At 38.1% G+C, this 19,798-nt stretch overlaps 1 protein-coding gene across 3 annotated transcripts in view; it reads right to left on the reverse strand.

Moving 5' to 3' along the window:
• Positions 1-603: 603 nt before the first annotated feature.
• The window catches only part of si (sucrase-isomaltase), a 51,565-nt gene continuing 32,370 nt past the window's right edge, over positions 604-19,798 (reverse strand). Inside the window, exons 22-48 of one of the 3 annotated variants that reach the window (XM_061281360.1) lie at positions 19,583-19,671; positions 19,100-19,149; positions 18,739-18,930; positions 16,498-16,647; positions 16,220-16,426; positions 15,823-15,977; positions 14,697-14,865; positions 13,869-13,965; positions 13,129-13,241; positions 12,630-12,755; positions 12,363-12,491; positions 12,095-12,208; positions 11,930-11,992; positions 11,473-11,589; positions 11,271-11,361; positions 11,028-11,166; positions 10,760-10,893; positions 10,616-10,650; positions 9,834-9,950; positions 8,496-8,644; positions 8,201-8,285; positions 8,074-8,130; positions 7,391-7,515; positions 6,893-6,981; positions 5,425-5,474; positions 2,739-2,906; positions 604-1,868 (exon numbers count right to left, since the gene is read on the reverse strand). In XM_061281360.1, coding sequence (XP_061137344.1) covers positions 1,791-1,868; positions 2,739-2,906; positions 5,425-5,474; positions 6,893-6,981; positions 7,391-7,515; positions 8,074-8,130; positions 8,201-8,285; positions 8,496-8,644; positions 9,834-9,950; positions 10,616-10,650; positions 10,760-10,893; positions 11,028-11,166; positions 11,271-11,361; positions 11,473-11,589; positions 11,930-11,992; positions 12,095-12,208; positions 12,363-12,491; positions 12,630-12,755; positions 13,129-13,241; positions 13,869-13,965; positions 14,697-14,865; positions 15,823-15,977; positions 16,220-16,426; positions 16,498-16,647; positions 18,739-18,930; positions 19,100-19,149; positions 19,583-19,671 — 3,088 coding nt within the window. In that variant the 3' untranslated portion in view covers positions 604-1,790. Of the gene's footprint in view, positions 1,869-2,738; positions 2,907-5,424; positions 5,475-6,892; positions 6,982-7,390; positions 7,516-8,073; positions 8,131-8,200; positions 8,286-8,495; positions 8,645-9,833; positions 9,951-10,615; positions 10,651-10,759; positions 10,894-11,027; positions 11,167-11,270; positions 11,362-11,472; positions 11,590-11,929; positions 11,993-12,094; positions 12,209-12,362; positions 12,492-12,629; positions 12,756-13,128; positions 13,242-13,868; positions 13,966-14,696; positions 14,866-15,822; positions 15,978-16,219; positions 16,427-16,497; positions 16,648-18,738; positions 18,931-19,099; positions 19,150-19,582; positions 19,672-19,798 lie in introns of those variants that run through there. The other 2 variants (XM_061281361.1, XR_009714734.1) reach the window with 2 other exon arrangements.

A 19,798-nucleotide genomic window follows, 5' to 3' on the forward strand; every position in this document is an offset into this window, starting at 1 on the left:
GCACTTGACGCGTGTACAAACAACGGCGCTAAGAACACAACACAAACACGCTAGCTCGCGAGTTCCTTCCAATTGTCAGAACCCTGTTTTTTCTCTTAAACTTAAGAAAGAGTATAAAAAGGAATGGGAGTGGGACAGCTGGCCATAGTAAGAAGTATCACTTTCATAGGGAATGGGAGTCTGACTTTTTTTTCACGATGACACATATACATATACATATATATATATATATATATATACATATATATATATATATTTTTTTAGTGGGTAGATCTTTGTGACTTGGTCATTTCAAAAGTAGCTCGCGAGCTGAAAAAGTTTGGGCACCCCTGATCTAGACACTACAGTTAAAAGTAAAGATTCCTGTCCATTGTCTCACTGAAGGGCGGATTAGAGTGCCAATCAATGGGATGGGCCCACAGCTAAATTTGTCTTTCAGCATTTATTGTGAATAATGGATGATCAAATGCAATTGGAAAGGACAAAGCTTACATATGAAGCGTACGGCATGTAAAAGCTATGATTAACACTCGGATCCTAGCATATATGCTCCCCAACCCCTCCTCCTCATACGCATATACTGCATCAGTGGAAGACCGCAGAGTTTTTAATGTTTATTATTGTGTTTATGACAATTCCGCTTAAGGGGATCAGTTACTGCATCAGGACTTTCCTAAATCAAAGCTTTTCCACTTATCAAATGCATACCTCTTGAGATATTCGTTCCACTGAGCACTGCTTCCTATTATAATTTTATCATGAACATCTGCTTCCTTGCTTGGCACGGATGAAGATGGTTTTTAAGCATTTCTTTGTGGTGAAAGAAATGTAATTTCAGAGTATTACTCATACATGCAGGTAATGCATTTTTTAATTACTTTTAACTTGCGTATTTTCCGCACTATAAGGCGCACCGGATTATAAGGCGCACCTTCAATGAATGGCCCAATTTAAAACTTTGTGCATATATAAGGCGCACCTTCAATGAATGGCCCATTTTAAAACTTTGTCCATATATAAAATATATACATTTGGCCCGCGGGCCGGACTTTGGACACGCCTGCTGTAGTGGCTCAATATTGGTCCATATTTAAGGCGCACCTGATTATAAGGCGCACTGTCGGTTTTTGAGAAGATTGGAGGTTTTTAGGTGCACCTTATAGTGCGGAAAATACGGTAGATTCACTCTCCTATGCACTATTACACTTACATATTGGAATATATTTTTTTCCTAATCACTCAACCAATCATTACCACAGCTAATCATATCATACAAATGGGTGCATGTTAATTACTCCACTTGAAGGTAATCACTGTTAATGAGAAAATGTGCCCATTGAAGACCTTCTTTCCCAAAGTCTTGCGCTACGTTAGTTTTAAGAGTATAATTATAAAAGAAAAACAGTACAAACATTGTTTTCATCCAAATACATGTTGTCCAAACATCAAATGTCAAAAGGCAGAAAATTCATTACACATTGAACCTGTAGCATGTACAAAAGTAAAAGTTTCATTTCAAATTTGACGTAGCTACAACGACAGATGGCAATTTCTAATTGCTAGTTAGACACAAATGTTACGTTTTAAATTTGAAATTCGGACTTTTCGGTAAAATGTGAAAATACATTTCAGCTCTATCGTGTTAATTTGTTCAAATGATGTCTGTCAAGATTTACATGAATCACCTAAGAAAGGAAATTCGACTTCCTAAAAATGTCTAATTGTATAAATTGACATATGTACAGTATGCTAAATATTCACCAAGTGCAAAAACAAAACATAATGCATACTTAGACACTGGCCCTCCATGTAATGGTAAATCCTTGATCCACACGGACTGAAATTGCAGTTGCATCTATAATCAGCTCCTGTAGATGAAGGACAATTAAAAACGTGTGTAATATGACAATAATTGTGCAATTTTAGTTGGTGTAAACTATGGGCTGCAAAACACATCATATTGTTATAACTCACTGAGAAGCATGAATACACTAACATAAAATATAAATTTTGCTGTCATATATCATTTATTCCATTGCCAGCTTGTTTTTTTGAACAAACTCCCCTGAAATGCCCTAAACTCATTTGGTAGGAGTTCTGATGGTTACATCATTGACATAAAGCTTAATTGTCTCTGTTCTTTGTCCTTGGAACAAATTCAAACCCTGTTTTTGGTAAACAAGTGTGCTGGAGCCAAACATTGACCTTGACTTGACACTGTCTGGAACTAACATGGGGGGGGCATGAAAAAACACAGAGCAAAACTGCAGTTTATTATTCTCAGTGACTTTGAAAACAAATGCCACCTCCTTCGCGAGTCATGCCTCATGTTTATCATGTTTGCGCAGAAATCAGTAAGCGACTTCCTTTCAACCCAGAGACATGTAAATTAGATGAATTAAACATTATAATAAAAATCTTGCCATGAAATTCACTGTGAACATATTCAATCAGTTTTGTTAGACATGTTCAGGCTGAGACAGTTAATTTTAGTTTTAATTGTATGAAATTAGTTTGAAACCACAAATTGAATTTGGATATCAAAGTAAATATGTTTTTTGTCAGAATAATCAAACTGGATTGATGTTTGAATTCAGTCAGTCATGACGTTTATATCCTAATCTGTGCTGTTAGTGTTTTTCCTTTTTACTTCTCTTTGTATTAAATACAATAAATTTGGAATGTTACTAAAATGTAATATGTATATAACTAAAAGTGTATTTTAGAAAAATACTCACCTGAGCATCAGCATTATACTGAGGTGTCAGAGGATGTACTGTTTCAGTCACATCCGTAAGAGTCACCTCTGTGATAGTCGTGCTGATCCCCCAGACTTTCACTATGCCAAGGATCAAATGGTCGGCTTCAAACAAGCCGCTGTGGAGAATTCTACCTGACAAAGTGTTCTAAAGTGAAAAGAAAGAATGATAATGAAGAGAAAATGAGTATTGTATGATGTTTAGATGTTAATTAAGAGTTAACCAAGGTTGTTGGAAAGCGTGATTTGCCATTGGACACAAAGTCTGCACGTAGTTCATTTGTTCAAGTTGTTTGATGGGGTAACGTTAGCCTGGGACCTTAAAGAAGGACAAGACTGATCTAAAACAGAAGGACTAAATAAACAGAATAATCACCCAGAGCATGAAGTAAAAAGACTGATAACCACTAACATAGTCTCTCCCCATATATGACTCATCTGGACAAAGTTCCAGACAGAGAGAAGCTTGTGAAGCACCAGGTCACACACTATCCTGTCTAAGCCAAATAACTGCAACGTTATCACATTTTAAAGTTTGATAACTTCTACCAACATTGATGTCTGAGTATAGTAGCATACTGGTGTTCATAAGGATGTTAAGGTTGGCAATATTTTGTGTCACTCTCCTAAATGAACTCTGCCACTACAAGTGATAATGCAACATAATTATTATGGGCACTTTTTGTAGTGGCTTTTTGCTCCAAATGATTGGTATACGAATGCTCATTGATATACTTTGAATGTGGTGAACTTTTGAGACTTCCAGTGCACGTGCGCACTACTTACAAAATGCTCGTGTCATTCTTTGATCTTTAGGCTATTTTAACAAAAACATTTATTATAAGAAACAATTATGAACTAGCTAACTAGTGTGAAAAGAAATGCATCATACTTCTCATTTAAAATATAATGTAATGTTCTATAATCACAAAACGTCTGCGGCCAAAACGTATAAAACCATAGGCCAGAGCACAGACGTTCAAATGTGGGAATACACACACGCGCACACACACAAACACTCACACACGCACAAATGGCATGTGATGTGCTAATCTGCAAGGCAGCTTTGGCCTTGTTGCCCAACTTTCCTCATCTCCTCACATCTGCCCGTTCATGCTCACATGCGCGCAAACACATACACACACTCATTCTTTCTTTCTCTTCCTCCTCCCCTTGGCTGACAGTGTGCCTGCTTTATCGCTGTGTGAAATTGCTTTGGAATGAGCCTGATGGTAGGCAGAGGACAGCCACAGATGTTTGGCTCCGGTCGCTGTATGTGTGTGTATTCAGTGCGTGCGGGTCTGTATGTTTGTGTACGTCGAGCTGTGAATGTTTGAGATTAAATGTATGCTTATTAATGTGTGTCCGTGTGTGATAGTGTGTCTTTGCTTAGATGAAAAGAGGATGGGGCTGGGTTAGTAGCATAAATCCAAGTGATCAGTGGGTTTGTGACACTTCAAACTTAAAAGGGGTGTGGTGAACACACTTGTATTCATCTAAGCAACAACATGCACTTCCAACTCACAAAACAAATGTAGGGGGCAAATTTATATCGAACAATACTGGCTTTAATATTTTTTATTCAATGATGATTTATTGCTGTTTTTGCCATACAGCCTAAAGTAAAGAATAAGTTAATAGAATTCTGGGCTAATTTTGGTACCAAATTACTGTCTGCTTCAGTAGATTCACTGCAGAAGAACAAAAACACCAGACAGATTAAGATAGGAGGCAGCAAACATATTTCAGTAACAATTGCAAATAAAACAAAGAAATCTTGTTATGAATGTTAATAAATTAAAATCTCAGGACCATGAGCTATGAGTTTAATGTGTTCCATGACCAAGCTTGTAACCCAATTTATTTTGATTTTTAATTTTAAATCAATACTCGCCATAGAAACAAATTGAAAATTGAAATATTATCAACCCGTTCCAATTGCCACCAAAACTCCAAATTGTATTTTGCTGCATGTTTTACTGAAGAAAAAATGAACTGATGAATAAAAGAAAAATCATAGTAATGACAATGAAAGAGAATGGAATTAAGTGTTTTTATGAGTGTGATATACGTATGTTGCCTCTTATCACAATCAACCCCATTGAGTTCAACAGATAGGTGAATTTCCTTATAGTGGAAACGAAATCTTACTCCCAATCCCTCTAAAAATGAAAATAACGAACAATTATGCTTTGTTATTGCTTCAGTGGAAAGCAGAACAAACTCATTATGTAACTGTTTTTAACATTCTGTTCCCATGATGAATTGATCCTAAATGACTTCTCCGCCAGTCCTTTTGGACATTATACACAGAAAAACATTTTATCCCTGCATCATCATTATGTACTGCTGCAGTGGTGACAAGTTAATGTAATAAAAGGAGCATAACTCAATGCCCATTATGAACAGGCAGCATAAATAAGTCATCCTTCCTGGGATTGGTGCTTCACAGTATTTTTTGAAGAGGTAAACGATATTAACTTTCAAAGAAATTGCACAAATTCTGTTCTACAGTTTGGACAAATTATTACCTGCAAAGGTGACCTGAAACCTTTCATATTCACCATCCAATGAAAATCAATGAGTTTAAACTATTGCTGCATTAATAACAATAGTGACGATAAAGGAATGAAAAGACGTGGCATTTAGTCAGAGTCTGAACTCACCGATTTCACAGCATATGAGGTCAGTAGATATTGTCTTTTTTCAACCGTGTCTGAGGGGAGAAAAATAATTAAGTATGAATTATTGAAATACAAACCACCCCAAACAGAAGTATGATCTAAAAACATTATAAATGTACTACATATACGGTACTTAATCAGATTCTGAAAAGTTTATTTATTCCTGTGAGGTGATTACAGTAAGATTTACACGTTAAATTGGCCCAAGTTTAAAATATAAATACATCAAAAAAGAGTATTACATACATACATCATTAAAACAAAATACATTGTTTGGAACAATTACCATATTATTAAATGAGCCAAATTGAACTTATATGTAAATGATGTGGCAGGCAAAAATGCTCAAATACCCAAACCAAACATCTGGGGATGAGAGGCAAGAGTCAATTATCATTGGCAATTAATTGATAAAGTAACACATAAAATGTGTAGAAATATTTTGATGGTAAGAAGTTGCTCATTGTTTTTTTTTTTTTAAACCACAGAATCTAATGTGTAACATCTAGACTTTTGCTCACGTTCAAGCATTGCCATCTCATACATAATAAAACTTGTCATCGCTCAGTATAAGTCAATGTCGTCTTTTTTACTAATTTGTTTTTAGATTCAACTGAGCAGTACATTTTTTTATTTTATGCAAAGTTTAACATTAAACATCACACTTTTGTGTGTATTCTCCAATACATGGTAATAACAGTTGTTGCTTAAATGTGTAAATGGCTTTGTAGTTTGGCTGGGTCAAATAACTCATGAATTACAGTTTATTCATAGAGCAGTTTGAAGAATGAGTAAGTAAATACTGTTGCACCGCTTTATGAGAGCAGAGCAAATATTAGTACCACAAACTTGTAGATGTGTTGTGGATTGAGATGCAGAATTGCTGACCATGATAAACATTTGTGAGTCCATTTGAGTGTCAGTTAAATGCATTGCTAATATTGAAACTCAAACAAAACACAGGTAATATGTCACTTCAGTGAGCGGAAAAGCAAACACGACAAATTAGGCCGGACATTGAATGAGGAGGGAGGAAGGAGAGGAACCGACACGGGAAATGAATTCATTATTATCTATTATTCCCCGTTTTTGCAAACCATCTTTTGTCACAGTGTTGTAAAGGCATCGCATATTTACATATCTGGGAGTGTTCCAGTTAGTGGGAACCATATGCGGCGAAACAACTTGTTGAGTGGCGGGCACATCCAACAAAGAGGGCTGTTTTATAGTGTGCCATATGTGTGTGTTTTTTTTTTTTTTTGGTTCCTGGATACAAGGAGTTTATTGAATACCCCAAAATGTATTGTTTTTCAAAATGTCTACAGCCTTTAGTATTTGTCAGAACTAACAGAAAAGTAACTCTAAATGTCATTTGATACACCCCCATTGTAGCTGCCTGTAATTGAACATTTGGAAACAGCAATGTTCTCATAGGTGACCTTTTACTCACCTATTCCATCACCGTCATCCCAGAAGAACAATCCTTGAGCAGTCCCATTGTCACTTAGGGCAACGATCAGTCCCAAAGGATTCTTTCGGCTAAAAGAAAAGTGCTGGTAAGGGTTGCAGCAGTGAAGGGCACCTGCTATATTTATATCATTGCTGGCAGGGACCCACCTGATCTTTACTGCGCTCAATCACACAAAACCCTCTATCTAATTTATTGCCTTTCTCAAGCTTTCTTTAACCATCCAAGCCATTCACCCTACCCTGAGTTGGGAATAAGTTGTAAACTATTTTATTGATCATATAGCAGGCATGCAATTTCTTGGAAAGGCCTTATTCTATTCATAATTCTATGTTCTTGACAACATTCATTCTGATTAATCTATTGTGCATTTTATAGTGTAATCTTGCCATTAACAAAATGTCCAGTGGTGATTGACAAAAACCTCTATTGCCATCGCGCTTGCCTGAGGCGTATTGTTGAGCTGTCATTTGTTTTTACCTGTAGTATGTTGTGTTCTCTGGTTTTTGCCAAGGTAAGATGTATCCTCCTCTGATGTGTAGATTGATATGGTCCATTGGTGTGTTCATCCAGACCTTTTTGCCACGCACTTTGACATCTTTGGCCTAAATCAAAGGGTGATCATGGCAGCTCATTAACTTTATGTCAGCTTGACACTTTGTAAAATAATGACCGATAAGACCAAAAAGGCATTGCAACGGAGGTGGCATCCGCATCAGTTTCAGTGGCTAGCAGCAGGAGGACATCATAATTTCTTTACTCTTCAGTCTATTATTTTGCATCATACTCTTAAGTGAACATTACGCCTCACCATTAAAGCTGGTTATTCAGTTGTTTAGCTGCTTTTGTTTAATTGTATTATTAGAGTGAGGAAATGGCTTAAACTTTTATGCTGTCACATATTGATGGCGCTTTCTGATAATTATAGCCATGGAATAAATTTGGTGATAAAATGATTTCATGTTAAATTGAAGTTGTAATCTGCTGATACCAACAGCTCATAAAAATAACACTGAAGGATTGAATTTAAAAGTGCTTTGCTAGAAATGTGTTTTGATTTGTATTTCTGATGAGCTATTACAGTATACATATATTTTGCAATTCAGTAACAAATGCTGTAATGTCAATGTGTGATGTCCAAGTGGCTAAATCTCTGGACTCACCGTATGATAATCATACCAGCGTGCATCAGGAACATAGGCTTCAACTTGTGTAGCTCCCTGCCAATCACAAAGCCTGGTAAGTATTTGAGAAAATTACACAATAATACCAATGTTTGTGCAAGCGCACCGGATCAAGGGCCGGAGTGATAAGAAGAGCAGGTCCCCAGAGAAATTGTTTGTGAATATCCCAAGTAGTTCTCTCCTTCGTAAACCTGTGACAGATCGGCACATTTTGTTAAATACGACAAAAGAAAAGACTTAAAGATTTCACATCTGTAGGTTATTTTAGAGTTGAGTAACCAACCGGTTTAACAATGCAAATGCAGCACTTGTCTGAGATTTAGAGGTCAGATTCATCAACATAAAACTAATTCAGTTCAAATGTATCCTATTTATTCATCCGTTTTTTTTATTTTACTTACTCATGCAAAAGTGGTCTGACAACCGTGTTTCCTTCTGTATGAGCCTCATACATGAGTGTGTACAGGTATGGCAGAAGTGTGTAACGAATGTTCAGGACTTTCCGAGATGCCTCTGCAAAAGTGGAGTTCCAGGCAACAGGATCTTGTCTCTGAAAACAAAATGTGTTTATGAAATAATTATTCACTAACAAATGTATGCATGCTATATTTTTTTAGTTTTTTCCTTCCATTTACTATGAAATGAAGACAGTGAACTAGTATTAATACAATTCAGATAGTTCTATTAAAACCACCAGAAAAGGGATGTCTGCATGAGAAACCTTAATCCCAAAAAATGGTGGTGACCTAAAGATGAAAAACTGTCAAGGCCAATGAGGGATTGTTGAATTCCTAAATTCCCACCGCGTATAAAAAGCTGTGCCCGATGTTGCTTTTCTTCCTGCTTCTTTTCTAGATGGTGCATAGCCAGTTTGCTCTTTTCCCTAAAGTTTTTGATTCCAAGCTAAAAAACACAGACTTGGGTAATCATCCTCTAGATGTTTTCCCATTTGCAAGCCATTACAAAACCACTGGAATAATGGCATTTGTGTTGGGAGAGGAGGTGATGCGCAGTGGTGCTCAGATCACCTTGAGAATTCAATTAAGTCCCCACCCACAATACATACGCACACACTCACACACAAACTGTCCCGTCGAGTACTTCAGACTCTATTGCAGAGAAATTTTGTCTCATGGGATCGATCCCTGGACGGGCCTTATTGGATTTCTTAGATGTGTTCCAAAGCTCTTAAAGGTCACTGCAAGAATGAATGCCACCAACACAACAACACCGAAACAGTGTATCTTTTTGGAGATGTATGTGTCTGTGTGCGTGCGTGCGTGCGTGCGTGTGTGTGTGCACGTGCATACCTTTGTATTTTTTGCAAAAATTTGGCTCACTCCAAGAGAACAAGTACAAGAAAATATTCAGGTTTTCAACTTTTTACTGAGCACAGGTACTTAGGAGTGATTACAGTATTCAAATTCAGTGGAACACAAATGATCCACCCCAAACCAGTCAGAGGAGTTGTTGGACTGACAACTTGTTCAGATTTTGAAACACATTATACGCAGCAAAACAAACAAATGCTCTGAATTTTGTTTTGAACTTAAAGGTGTATTCTTTCATTTCATCATCAAAAATAATGATTACAACCTGAACCTCAGCTAGCTCCTCATGCAGTATTGCAAAATATGTATCTCCATGTCAAAAAAATGCAAGTTATGGTTTGAAGGTGGAGTGATATTTCTCCGTCATAGTAAACTAAGCTTTAATCATTCCGCTCGAAGTTTACTCACCGGGTTGCCCTTGCCGTTATGGTTTCGTGAATATGGATAGAAGGCACCCAGCTGCATCCAGCGAAGGCACATCTCATACTTAGCTGTATTGAAGAACCCGCATATGTCTGCCCCAGTCTGAAAGTGAAGTCCGATGAAAGAAAAGAAGAGACAACAGTGAAAATAGGGTTGCTGGATTACAATCTCGGCTCAGGCTGAGTTTCATTGTTCTCCCAGTGCTTGTGTCAATTTCTTTGGGTACTTTGGCTTCCTTTCACAATCTAAATGCATGCATAATATGCTGCGTTTACACTAAACTCCTGGCAGCCATGACAGCCCACAACAAGATGAAAATAAGAGAAGAGGATGGCCAAATGTGATTGATATGGTTGGAAGTGAGACAGTGGACATTCATGGTGCAGATGATGAACCGAGTCGGTCGTAATAAGGCACGTTTTCTTTCATTTAAGGGTTCAAACAGTTGGATAGAAATTCATCAGACGTTCACAAACGTTTGCAACCTTTAACAAAAATAAACCATTTGCTTTAATGCATGTCTTTAGCAGCCCACTGATGGAAATTACTTTTTGTTTGAAGAATTGACCCATTTTTTTAATGTTGACTGACAGCAACACGATCCCCGCCTCCTGTTGTAACAGCATGCTGTACAAGATGTCCTCTGATCAAACGGTCCAACAAAATGAAATAACATCACTGTGGCCATGTAATCTACTTAGAGCAGACAAGGTCACATCAATAAGATTATCCTATAAAAAAAAAAAAGATTAGAAGATGATACTTACATACGGGATGCCAAACAGACTGAACTCCATCATACCTGTAAGAGAGGAAAATCGTGTGTGACTTCCCACTTTTCACAAAAGGTATGGGTGTGCAAGCTCATGTTTTTAGAACGTTAAATGTTATGAGTGTGTAATGTACAGTACCTATTATGGATTTATACAACTGGTCCCAACTGGCATTGTTGTCACCTAGCCAATGCCCAGCCCATTTTCCACTGGAGGGGTAAGTGGACCTTGTCACCACTATACCTCGTCTACCAGTCACATTCAACAAGGCGCTGTATGAAGAAGACAAAATGCAGTTATGCGTGAAAAACATTATCTGACATGGTAAGTCTTTTGGCTTTCACCCACTATTTCAGTCAAATTGTGAAATAACATTCTGACATAAACACATAATGTAGGATCTCACTCATAAGTAGGCTTTGTGTGGGACCAGCCATAGAGGCTGTGGACATCATAGTGCCTGACTGGTGTCCCGTCACTGAGGATCTGTTCGCTGTTCATGCACAGAGTCTTATGATTTAATCCAAGATGTTTAGATTCCAAGACTATTTGGACAAAGACACAAAACACATCCAGAGATAAGAGTTATTGTTGCTTGACAAGAAAATGTTAGGCTAAGATGCATAACATGATGTTGTGTAAATCCTACATGGCATATATAGAGGCTTCTCAAGCAGAGGGTCACCCAGACACTGCCCCCCCACTGTGCCATGCACAAAACTGGCAGGTTCATTCATGTCCTGTGGGTAAGCACAGAGATACATTTGAGTGTAAAAGTCCAAAAGAAAATTGGACACAGTTAGGCAGTATAAAAATAAGGTAAATGTTCTGTACTGTTCATGGTCACTCACAATCCACAGGCCATCAAATTTGATAGTTGTCTGATAGAAATCCATGATCTCTTGATGCCACCACTTTGCCGTTGCATTACGGAAGAAGTCAGGGAAGGCAGTGTAAGCCCTATAGAGCTGAGAAGATGTGATTAGGGAAATAATTGCGAAATGTAAACTGGGTTTATTGCGTCATTGTAACTTGTACAAATGTGCAAATTTTCCATCCGAGATCCTGTATATTCATACACAGAATACACATCAAAGTAGGACCTCCAAAAGTGAAAACTTCCAAAGTTAAATGATTTGGAATTCAGCCAATGTTTCCTTGCAAAATAAAAACATTCATTGAATTTATATTATTTCCTCTGCAAAACAATGTTTGGGCAATGATATGGAGCATGGAGAGGATTGTGTTTGACTTTGGATGCTTCACTATAAAACATCACATATCTTTATAATTATCTTTAAACTATACCTCTACTTGAGTGTCCCAGTCCAGAGACTCATTTACTGCAACATTTGGGTAATCAGGCCAAACCTGCAAGGCAATAATGCCAGTTACATCATTTCATACATTCTGTTTACTGTATAAAAAGCATTCTTGCATTTAATTTCTGTATGGCTATTCAGGCCATCTTACCTTTCCCCACACGATGTCATCGCTAAGTTTTTTCGGCCATTTAATGAAGACATCTGCGGCCTTACCCCTATCATAGGCAGGATAATTGGTCTCATTGCCCGAAATGGCTGGGTCCTGGTATTAAAAAAAGGCAACAGCATAAATTAAAAAAGCAACAGTTTCAAGTTGGTAACATTTATCTGTTGGTAACATTTAGTCGATCAAGCTTTGTATGTTTGCCCTTGGTCTATTTGGGTGTGTTATTCAGAATTTTAGGTTTGTTGATTACCAGAATGAAGATGAACCTCATGCCCTCTTTTCTCATGTCATTAACCAGGGAAGGTAGTCCAGCAAACTCTGGGTCCAGGACAAAGTCAAGCTGCTGTTTCATGTAATCAATATCTGCATACTGCACGTCCTGAAGATTCAATTTTAAAAACAATTAAACAAACATCATCCACTATAATATATAACTATTCCATACACCAATAATGTCAATGTTCATGGTATCATCTGCAATTATGAAAAACAAGTCGAAGAGTCTCAGAGAACTTACGTAGGGAATACCCGCTGCCCTCATTTGTGTGTATAGATCTGCTATCTCCTTGTCATTAGCATATCCATACCGACATAGCTGAAATCCGAGGGACCAATAAGCAGGTAGAACAGGTCTTCCAATCAGCTAAGACAAAAAACAAATGAGGAAGTCAAAACACTTCAGCAGAAAAAAAAAGTTTTGGAAATAAATGTGTGTCTATGTGTGGGTGCGTGAGGGTAACATTTTGAATTGTGAGCCTGATGCTGCGCGTGTGTGTTGTGTCTGGCCCTGGGCCTTCGTTGATGGACTGCAGCAGCTGGGAGTTTTTCACTTCATTGCATTCTCTCATTTGGACAGTCTAAACACACACTCTCTCTCTCTCTCTCTCTCTCTCTCTCTCTCTCTCTCTGTCTCTCTCTCTCTGTCTCTCTCACTCTCTGTCTCTCTCTCGCTCTCCCTCTCGCTCTCTCTTGCTCTCTTTCATACGCAAACAAATCATGCAATTAAGAAGACTTACAGCAGTGTACTGCTGGACAACATTCTCAGGTGTAGGTCCTAGGACCATGTAGAAATCTAGGATGCCTCCCACAGTTCGGTAGGTTAAAGCTGGCATAGGTTGAAAAGTCACATCTGTGTACACACGCAAAAAAACACATTTATTTGAACCTATTTCATCATTTTGCTCTGTGCAAGTCATGGTTTTCATGGAGAACAGAGGGGAAAGCCAAGAATAAAATAGTACCAGAATCGTACACATTTGCATAGTTATATTTTATGCATAATTTAGTATGAGTGTGCATACTCATTAAAGTGCCATGTGTATGTATTCATCCTTGTTGTGGGTCGATTTACTAAAAGATAAGACCAACTGCATTCCAACCATAAAATGTAATGGATTATTCTACATTTTTATAGAAAAACAAGCCTTATTGTTTTAACCAATTTGGAATTGGCGTGTGTGTATTATATATCCATCCATTTTCTACACTCCATGTCCAACTATTGGGTAATGAGTGAACTGGTCCTACCTGACTTTGTGTTAGAGGTGGGGTACACCATGGGCTGGTCGCCAGCCAATTGCAGGGTAGATAGACAAACACTAAGATTCAAAACTTTAGGGCAATATACTGCTAAATTAACATACCGTGCATGTTATTGAAATATGATAGGATGCCGCATAGACTAAAGGAAACCCAAGTGGGCACAATCAGAGCATGTACACTTCATACAGGCTTGAGTGTTCTGATTTCCTCTCACCCATTGCATTGCTGTTTAGCAGCAGCACACCATGAGCATCAGTAGTGGTCTCGAGGCCCATATAGAATGGATGGACTCCATAGCAGTTCATCTTGTACTGTAATAAAGAGAGCATGGTCAAGTTTGGGACGTTCATTTTTGGTTGCTACGTTTCTGGTATGTTTGCAGAAGAGCATTTTTGTACAGTTTTAGTCATGGCAGCAGTGCAAATTATAGTGTGGAGCTTTGAGATTCGCTTACCCAACTGAACATTACAATAAGAATATAAAACAAGATGGACGGGGCAACAGGGGATACAGTGATGTGTTAGAGACAGGAAATCTGCCACTTTGAGATGTCAACATCTATGACGAAAGCTCACGGGCATGTCAGGCTTCATCAGCTTCCGAGTCGACTGGTACCTGAGGAGCTGTTAAAATTGCGTGTGCGTGTGTTTGCGTGCATGTGTGTACGTGGTTGTGTGGGTGCTTATGTGTCCATTGCCTTGCTGTCTGTTTGAAATAATTCCAAGGAGAAGACAGGGGTTATGATGTAGTGATGTCACTGTAAGGTACTGGTGCTGACTCATTGTATCCCATGTTGTTATTAGAGGGCAACCTCTTTAGTTGAAAATTATGTAGGAAAAATCATTTGTATTTAAACGACCCAAGCCAACCTCTCTATAAACACATTTGGTGACATGTATAATAATGTGGAAAATTGTATCATCTTAAAATGATAAATTCCAGCTTCTAAGCAGTCCCCAAATCTGATTTTACTTTATCAAATAGTTAAGCAGAGAAGAAAAACAACCCTTCGTTTTGAAACGTGTTTCAGTAAGATACTTACTCCAGGAGGCTGGTCTTTGGCGAACATACCCCAGGTGTGATAGTTCAGGTCATGTTTGTATGTTGAATGTTCGGTCTCACCAAAGCCGTAAATATACTTGGATGAGAGACGTGTTGATACTTGAATAAACATGTCTGTGAAGGTAAAACCTGGCACAGCTGAGTCCCAGCTGAGAAAAAGTGAGAGACTCAGAATCAATCAGAGTAATGATTGTACAGGGAGTTATTCACGTTACAAAGTTTAACACAACACGGTTAATTCCAAAGGGAGTAAGGGCACATTTTCAGGTAAACTAATCAGCCACATTTCAAATGACGTAATCACCCTTCCTCAGAGAGGTCCCAAAATATGCATATAAGTACTATTTATTTTTTAGCATTGTAAACATCACTTCAATGTTCTTAGCTGCAAGTTACTGCCATTTCTTTAGCTCATATGTTGTCACTGACTTCAGAGCAGGTGGTCACACTCATTGACTGAAAGCAAATAACCTCAGCAAGGAGAGTTCATATTGACAAGTATGTTAATCACACATAGGGAAATTCATCTAGCTAAGACACCATATAATTGATTCAATATGAATTGTATGTTTTTGTACCTTTACTAAATGCGTTCATTATGTGTTTGCTAAACCTGCACCAATACAGTATGTTAATTATTGCAATTGTAGAGTGGAGGGGTGTAGAACGGCAGTATGTACAGTACATCATACTGAGAGGTGCTAATGACAGGGCTAAAATACTAGAAATGGCTCTCAGTTTGATGGTATGCAGTGTTACACCACTGTGGTAATACAGTTGGTTAACTGTAAAAATTTTGTTTGTATCTAAACTGACCATAAGCATCTTTGTAAAGAAATTCACTTTTTCTAATGTCTATATTAGATGTCATTAAATTGTCTCGAGGCACCGTATTTTGTTGCTAGGAATTGTGTGCAGCAATGCTTTCAGATTACACATACTCTCCAATTGTAACTTTAACTTCTTGCATGAGTCAAATGTTATATCGACAGCGAACAAAAATGCAACTCAGTATAATTTTGAAAACATGCAGTAGTTGGTAGCTTTCAATGTGACTGCATTGAGCAGATCAGAAAACTATAGTGTCCTTTAACATTTGCACTCACATTGTGGTCCCAGTGCTTTTCCGTATGACCTGGATCCCAAATGGATCACTTTTATAAAGGACTTTGTAAAGCCGTTCGTCCTCATTAGTATTTGGAACAGTTGGGACAGAGAGCGGAACTGGAACCTCATAACGATCAGTGGCCGGGTCCCAGATCTGGACAGAAGGGCTTATTAGTACTTGTGTGGTGAACACACATGATGGAAATAGCTGGTGGAAACAATAATTCAGCATATGCTATTGACTGATTTACTATATGGGCAAAAATACTGGGACACGAGGGCCCGTTCAAGGAAATTAAGGAATCTACGTATAATCCACAAAGTGAGTCTACTCGGCTCTGTTAACTAATAGTTCACAATGATGAGACGTCATGATACATGGACAAATAAACATACCTTGAACTGCAGCATGCTACTGCTGTGGTAGGTGACCTGAACATGGAGGATGTCAATGTCACGAGACTCCGAGTGGGCCCTGCTCTGGTACCTTTTGTTCCGAATGATTTCAACCCAAAAGCCAGACATGGTTCCTTCATTTAATCTGACATGATATCCATAGTCTTTTGGATAGTAGCACCATGGAACCCGGTCAATGTTGCTTGTCTGATAAGGACAGTGAAAGAATCAAGAAGATTTTAGACTAAGAAAGAAAAATTTAGGTATTTTCTCCTAACCTTCCAGATGCATCCTCGGCCCTTGCACTTTGCCTCATCCGCATGCTCCTCGGGGTGGCAGTCAACACGCTGGTACTCCTCTTGCACCACCTCCCAACGCACAAGATACGTCTCCCCCAGAGTTAAAGACAAGCGTCGTATGAACAGCACCTGTGAGTGGTAATATTGTGCAAAACGTTGTCATTATCTACCCTGGGCTTGAATGGCAACCAGCCAACACTGTCGTCTGCCTTTCAATCACAGTCAGAGGAGATATAGGCTCCAATATTCCCACAAACCTGAAATGGGTAAGGACGGTAATTTCGGGACGACTACTCTTTTCCCAGATGCTCTGAACCTGGTGGCTGTAAATGCGACACTGTTCAAATTTATGGATTTTTACTAATGAGGCTCATGCCACCAATAGTCTCGTCACACCCGACAGCTGCAATTGACCAACACGTCACAGTGGACCAATTAAACTGTCTGAGGTCGGGCTCATACTGAATCTTTGTACCATCATGACGGTGTACATGTTTTTGTATTCCAATTACAATGAAAACCGATGACCAAATAGGAAAAAAAAACACTCTTTACATGTGATGTGATTTTTTTTCCATCAGCAAATACATTAATCAGACCTGGAGTTGTACAGTTGGAGATCGATGTAAAAGATGTATTAGAGTTGATTTGTCTATTTAACACAGCAGTTGGTTGTTTTAACACTTCTATTAAATCAAATGATTGATAGAAACATGTTACAAGTTGTTCAAAACAGATAAAGGACTTTCCTGGAAGTTTTCTAGTCATAAAAAAGGTGAAGAGGACAATAAAGTAAGTGCATATTCATTTTTTATGGCTAAATTTAGCTGTTTTGGCTCCAAATTGGGTGTCCTCTCTAGCACTGACATATCAGATTTTACTTTAAAATCCACACCGGACAGTAAAAATAGCCATTACATATCAGCTTCTACTTCAAAAACCACACCAGACAGGAAAATATTAAAATGTTGCTGTTTTATAGCATACCAAAGGGATCGGTGCATCACATTTCTTTTGTTTTATATACACTGTACAGTATAACACCACTGAGAACATGTAGAGCGGAATGAGGCCAGTTCTCTTGCATGGGGAAGCTTTGTACAGACAGGCTTCCTTGAGACTGACTAATGGGTAATGTTTGTACTACCAATTAAGACACATCTGTTAATTTCCAAAGCAGCTTCAACAGCCTCTATGGGGAACTATGACTCACAATCTTGAGGGAGCTCGACAGTCAAAGTACCACCCTAAAGTTTCTGGATCTGTTTGCTAGACATTAGTGATGTTCATCAAAACGTGTTCCTTTCTTTTGAACTCATATTACCGTTATTAGAATGGAATAAAATGTCTGATGGGGAACTTCAAAGTGCAGATGTTTATCTTGGGATTACTGTGAAGGCATGATTCAAAATTTAAAGCAAGAAACTGGAGCCAAAGACACAAATTCGCAGTGAATGTTCCAAGAGTTGTGTACAGAGTTATATATAATAAGCAAACTAGATAAATACAATTAGGAAACTTAATTAAGATAGCAGTGACTGACAATTTTAAGCTTTATTTAACTAATGTTGAATGTGTGGGAGATCAGCTCAGTGCGACGAGAAATGTGAAGAAAGTTTAGAGTGTTTTGTCCTTCACCTTCAGACAATGATGGTGTAAAATCTGATAAATGTACTCTTCTGTGTTTGACCAGAAAAACCTTGAGCATGAAAGAACACTTTTCTATATGAGGAAACAATCTACAATATTGCTTCTACAATATATAATATATGGATGTTTTCTCATTTTATAGGCTCTTGTCTTATAGGCTTTTAACTCATAACCCTGTTTGCACATGAAAGGGTTGTTACCCTTAGTCATTTTTTTCTTGTCTCTTTTTATATAAACACCCACCCACAGTAAATTGTAACCATTTCTCACACTTAGTGGCTAACCTTGAAATGGTACAGCCAAGACTCTAAAGTCATCCTCCTTGCACCTGCACCTAGTTGCAACATGTAGTCAACCAATGAATCATAATTATTTGTATGAAATTGAAAATACTTAATACAAATATCGCCTTTGCAAAGTACCTAAGTAGTTGTAGAATACAGTACCATTTTCATATTTCACTACCGTGCAACATTCATCAGTATTGAGCGCAAAAAAAAAGCACCTCTATGAAAGTTAATAATAGGATGCAAAAGTGTGTGAATGAGGTTTAATATGACTAAACAGTACCTCCTTGGTTGCATCATGCTCTATGCTGGAATCTGGAACAATGGTCGTAGAGTTTCCATGTGACCCAGAGCCCACGTGTGTCACAGAGGCAGACACAAGAGGATGGGGAACCCCTAAGATTGTGATGTTTTCAAAATGTAGGTTGTTGGGATCCCTGTAGCCAGCATGCATCACCTGCATGGTGAGTACCCCCTGTGACGCAGAAAAAGCAAATGCCCACTATACTAACTTACTCAATTATTTTTGCCTTTATGTCCGGAAATTTGACACTTTTCCTTCTTTTAACTTTGAAACTGAGCCAAGATCAGATCGAAAGATAGTGCTGAATTTGCCAAAAAACATGTGTTCGAGGGAGACTTACATGGAGAACAGTAAATTTGTAGTGGATGTAGTTTCCTTTTTTAACAGTGTCTGTGAAAAAAAAAGAGAACAGATGTTGGAATTTGTCACAGTGATTTGACATAGCCGGTGTACTGTCACACTGTGTGACTGACCTTCATTTGTTCAGCTGTGTGAGCAGAATGTTTAAACAGTTTGGTACAAGCATTTTCATTTTGGAAGTTGCGCATCCCTAATGGAAACGCTGTATACGTGCCTCAATCAAAGTTCAATAAAAAAGTGTACCTGAAAGAGTCATTGTCTCTCATATACGTTCACATCGATACATATTGTATCATTTAGAATTCCTCTACTACTAATAGTATGGTTAATTTGAGTAGAAATTATGAACAATGTGATAAAAGTGCTCAAATCTGTCAGAAATTGCCTTTTGAAAAAACTGAAAATTTAATGGCTTGCTGTGCTCTTATTTGGAACAACATAAACACTATTTGTGAAACATTACCTCTGGAATCTCCATCATCCCAGAAAAGCTCCCCTGCAGCCTGGGCTTTGTCATCAAGAGCAATAATCAGACCCATTGGATTGCGTCGACTGTAGATCAAAATAGGACGGAGACAACGTTCACAAAAATTACTCAAAACAGTCAGGGGATGTCTGGCCATTATATCTGCAGTAGCTAAAAATAGAAGACATATTTCCCCTTTTGTTGTTTGCATAC

Source organism: Syngnathus typhle, linkage group LG6 (assembly GCF_033458585.1).
Source record: "Syngnathus typhle isolate RoL2023-S1 ecotype Sweden linkage group LG6, RoL_Styp_1.0, whole genome shotgun sequence".
NCBI lineage: Eukaryota > Metazoa > Chordata > Actinopteri > Syngnathiformes > Syngnathidae > Syngnathus > Syngnathus typhle.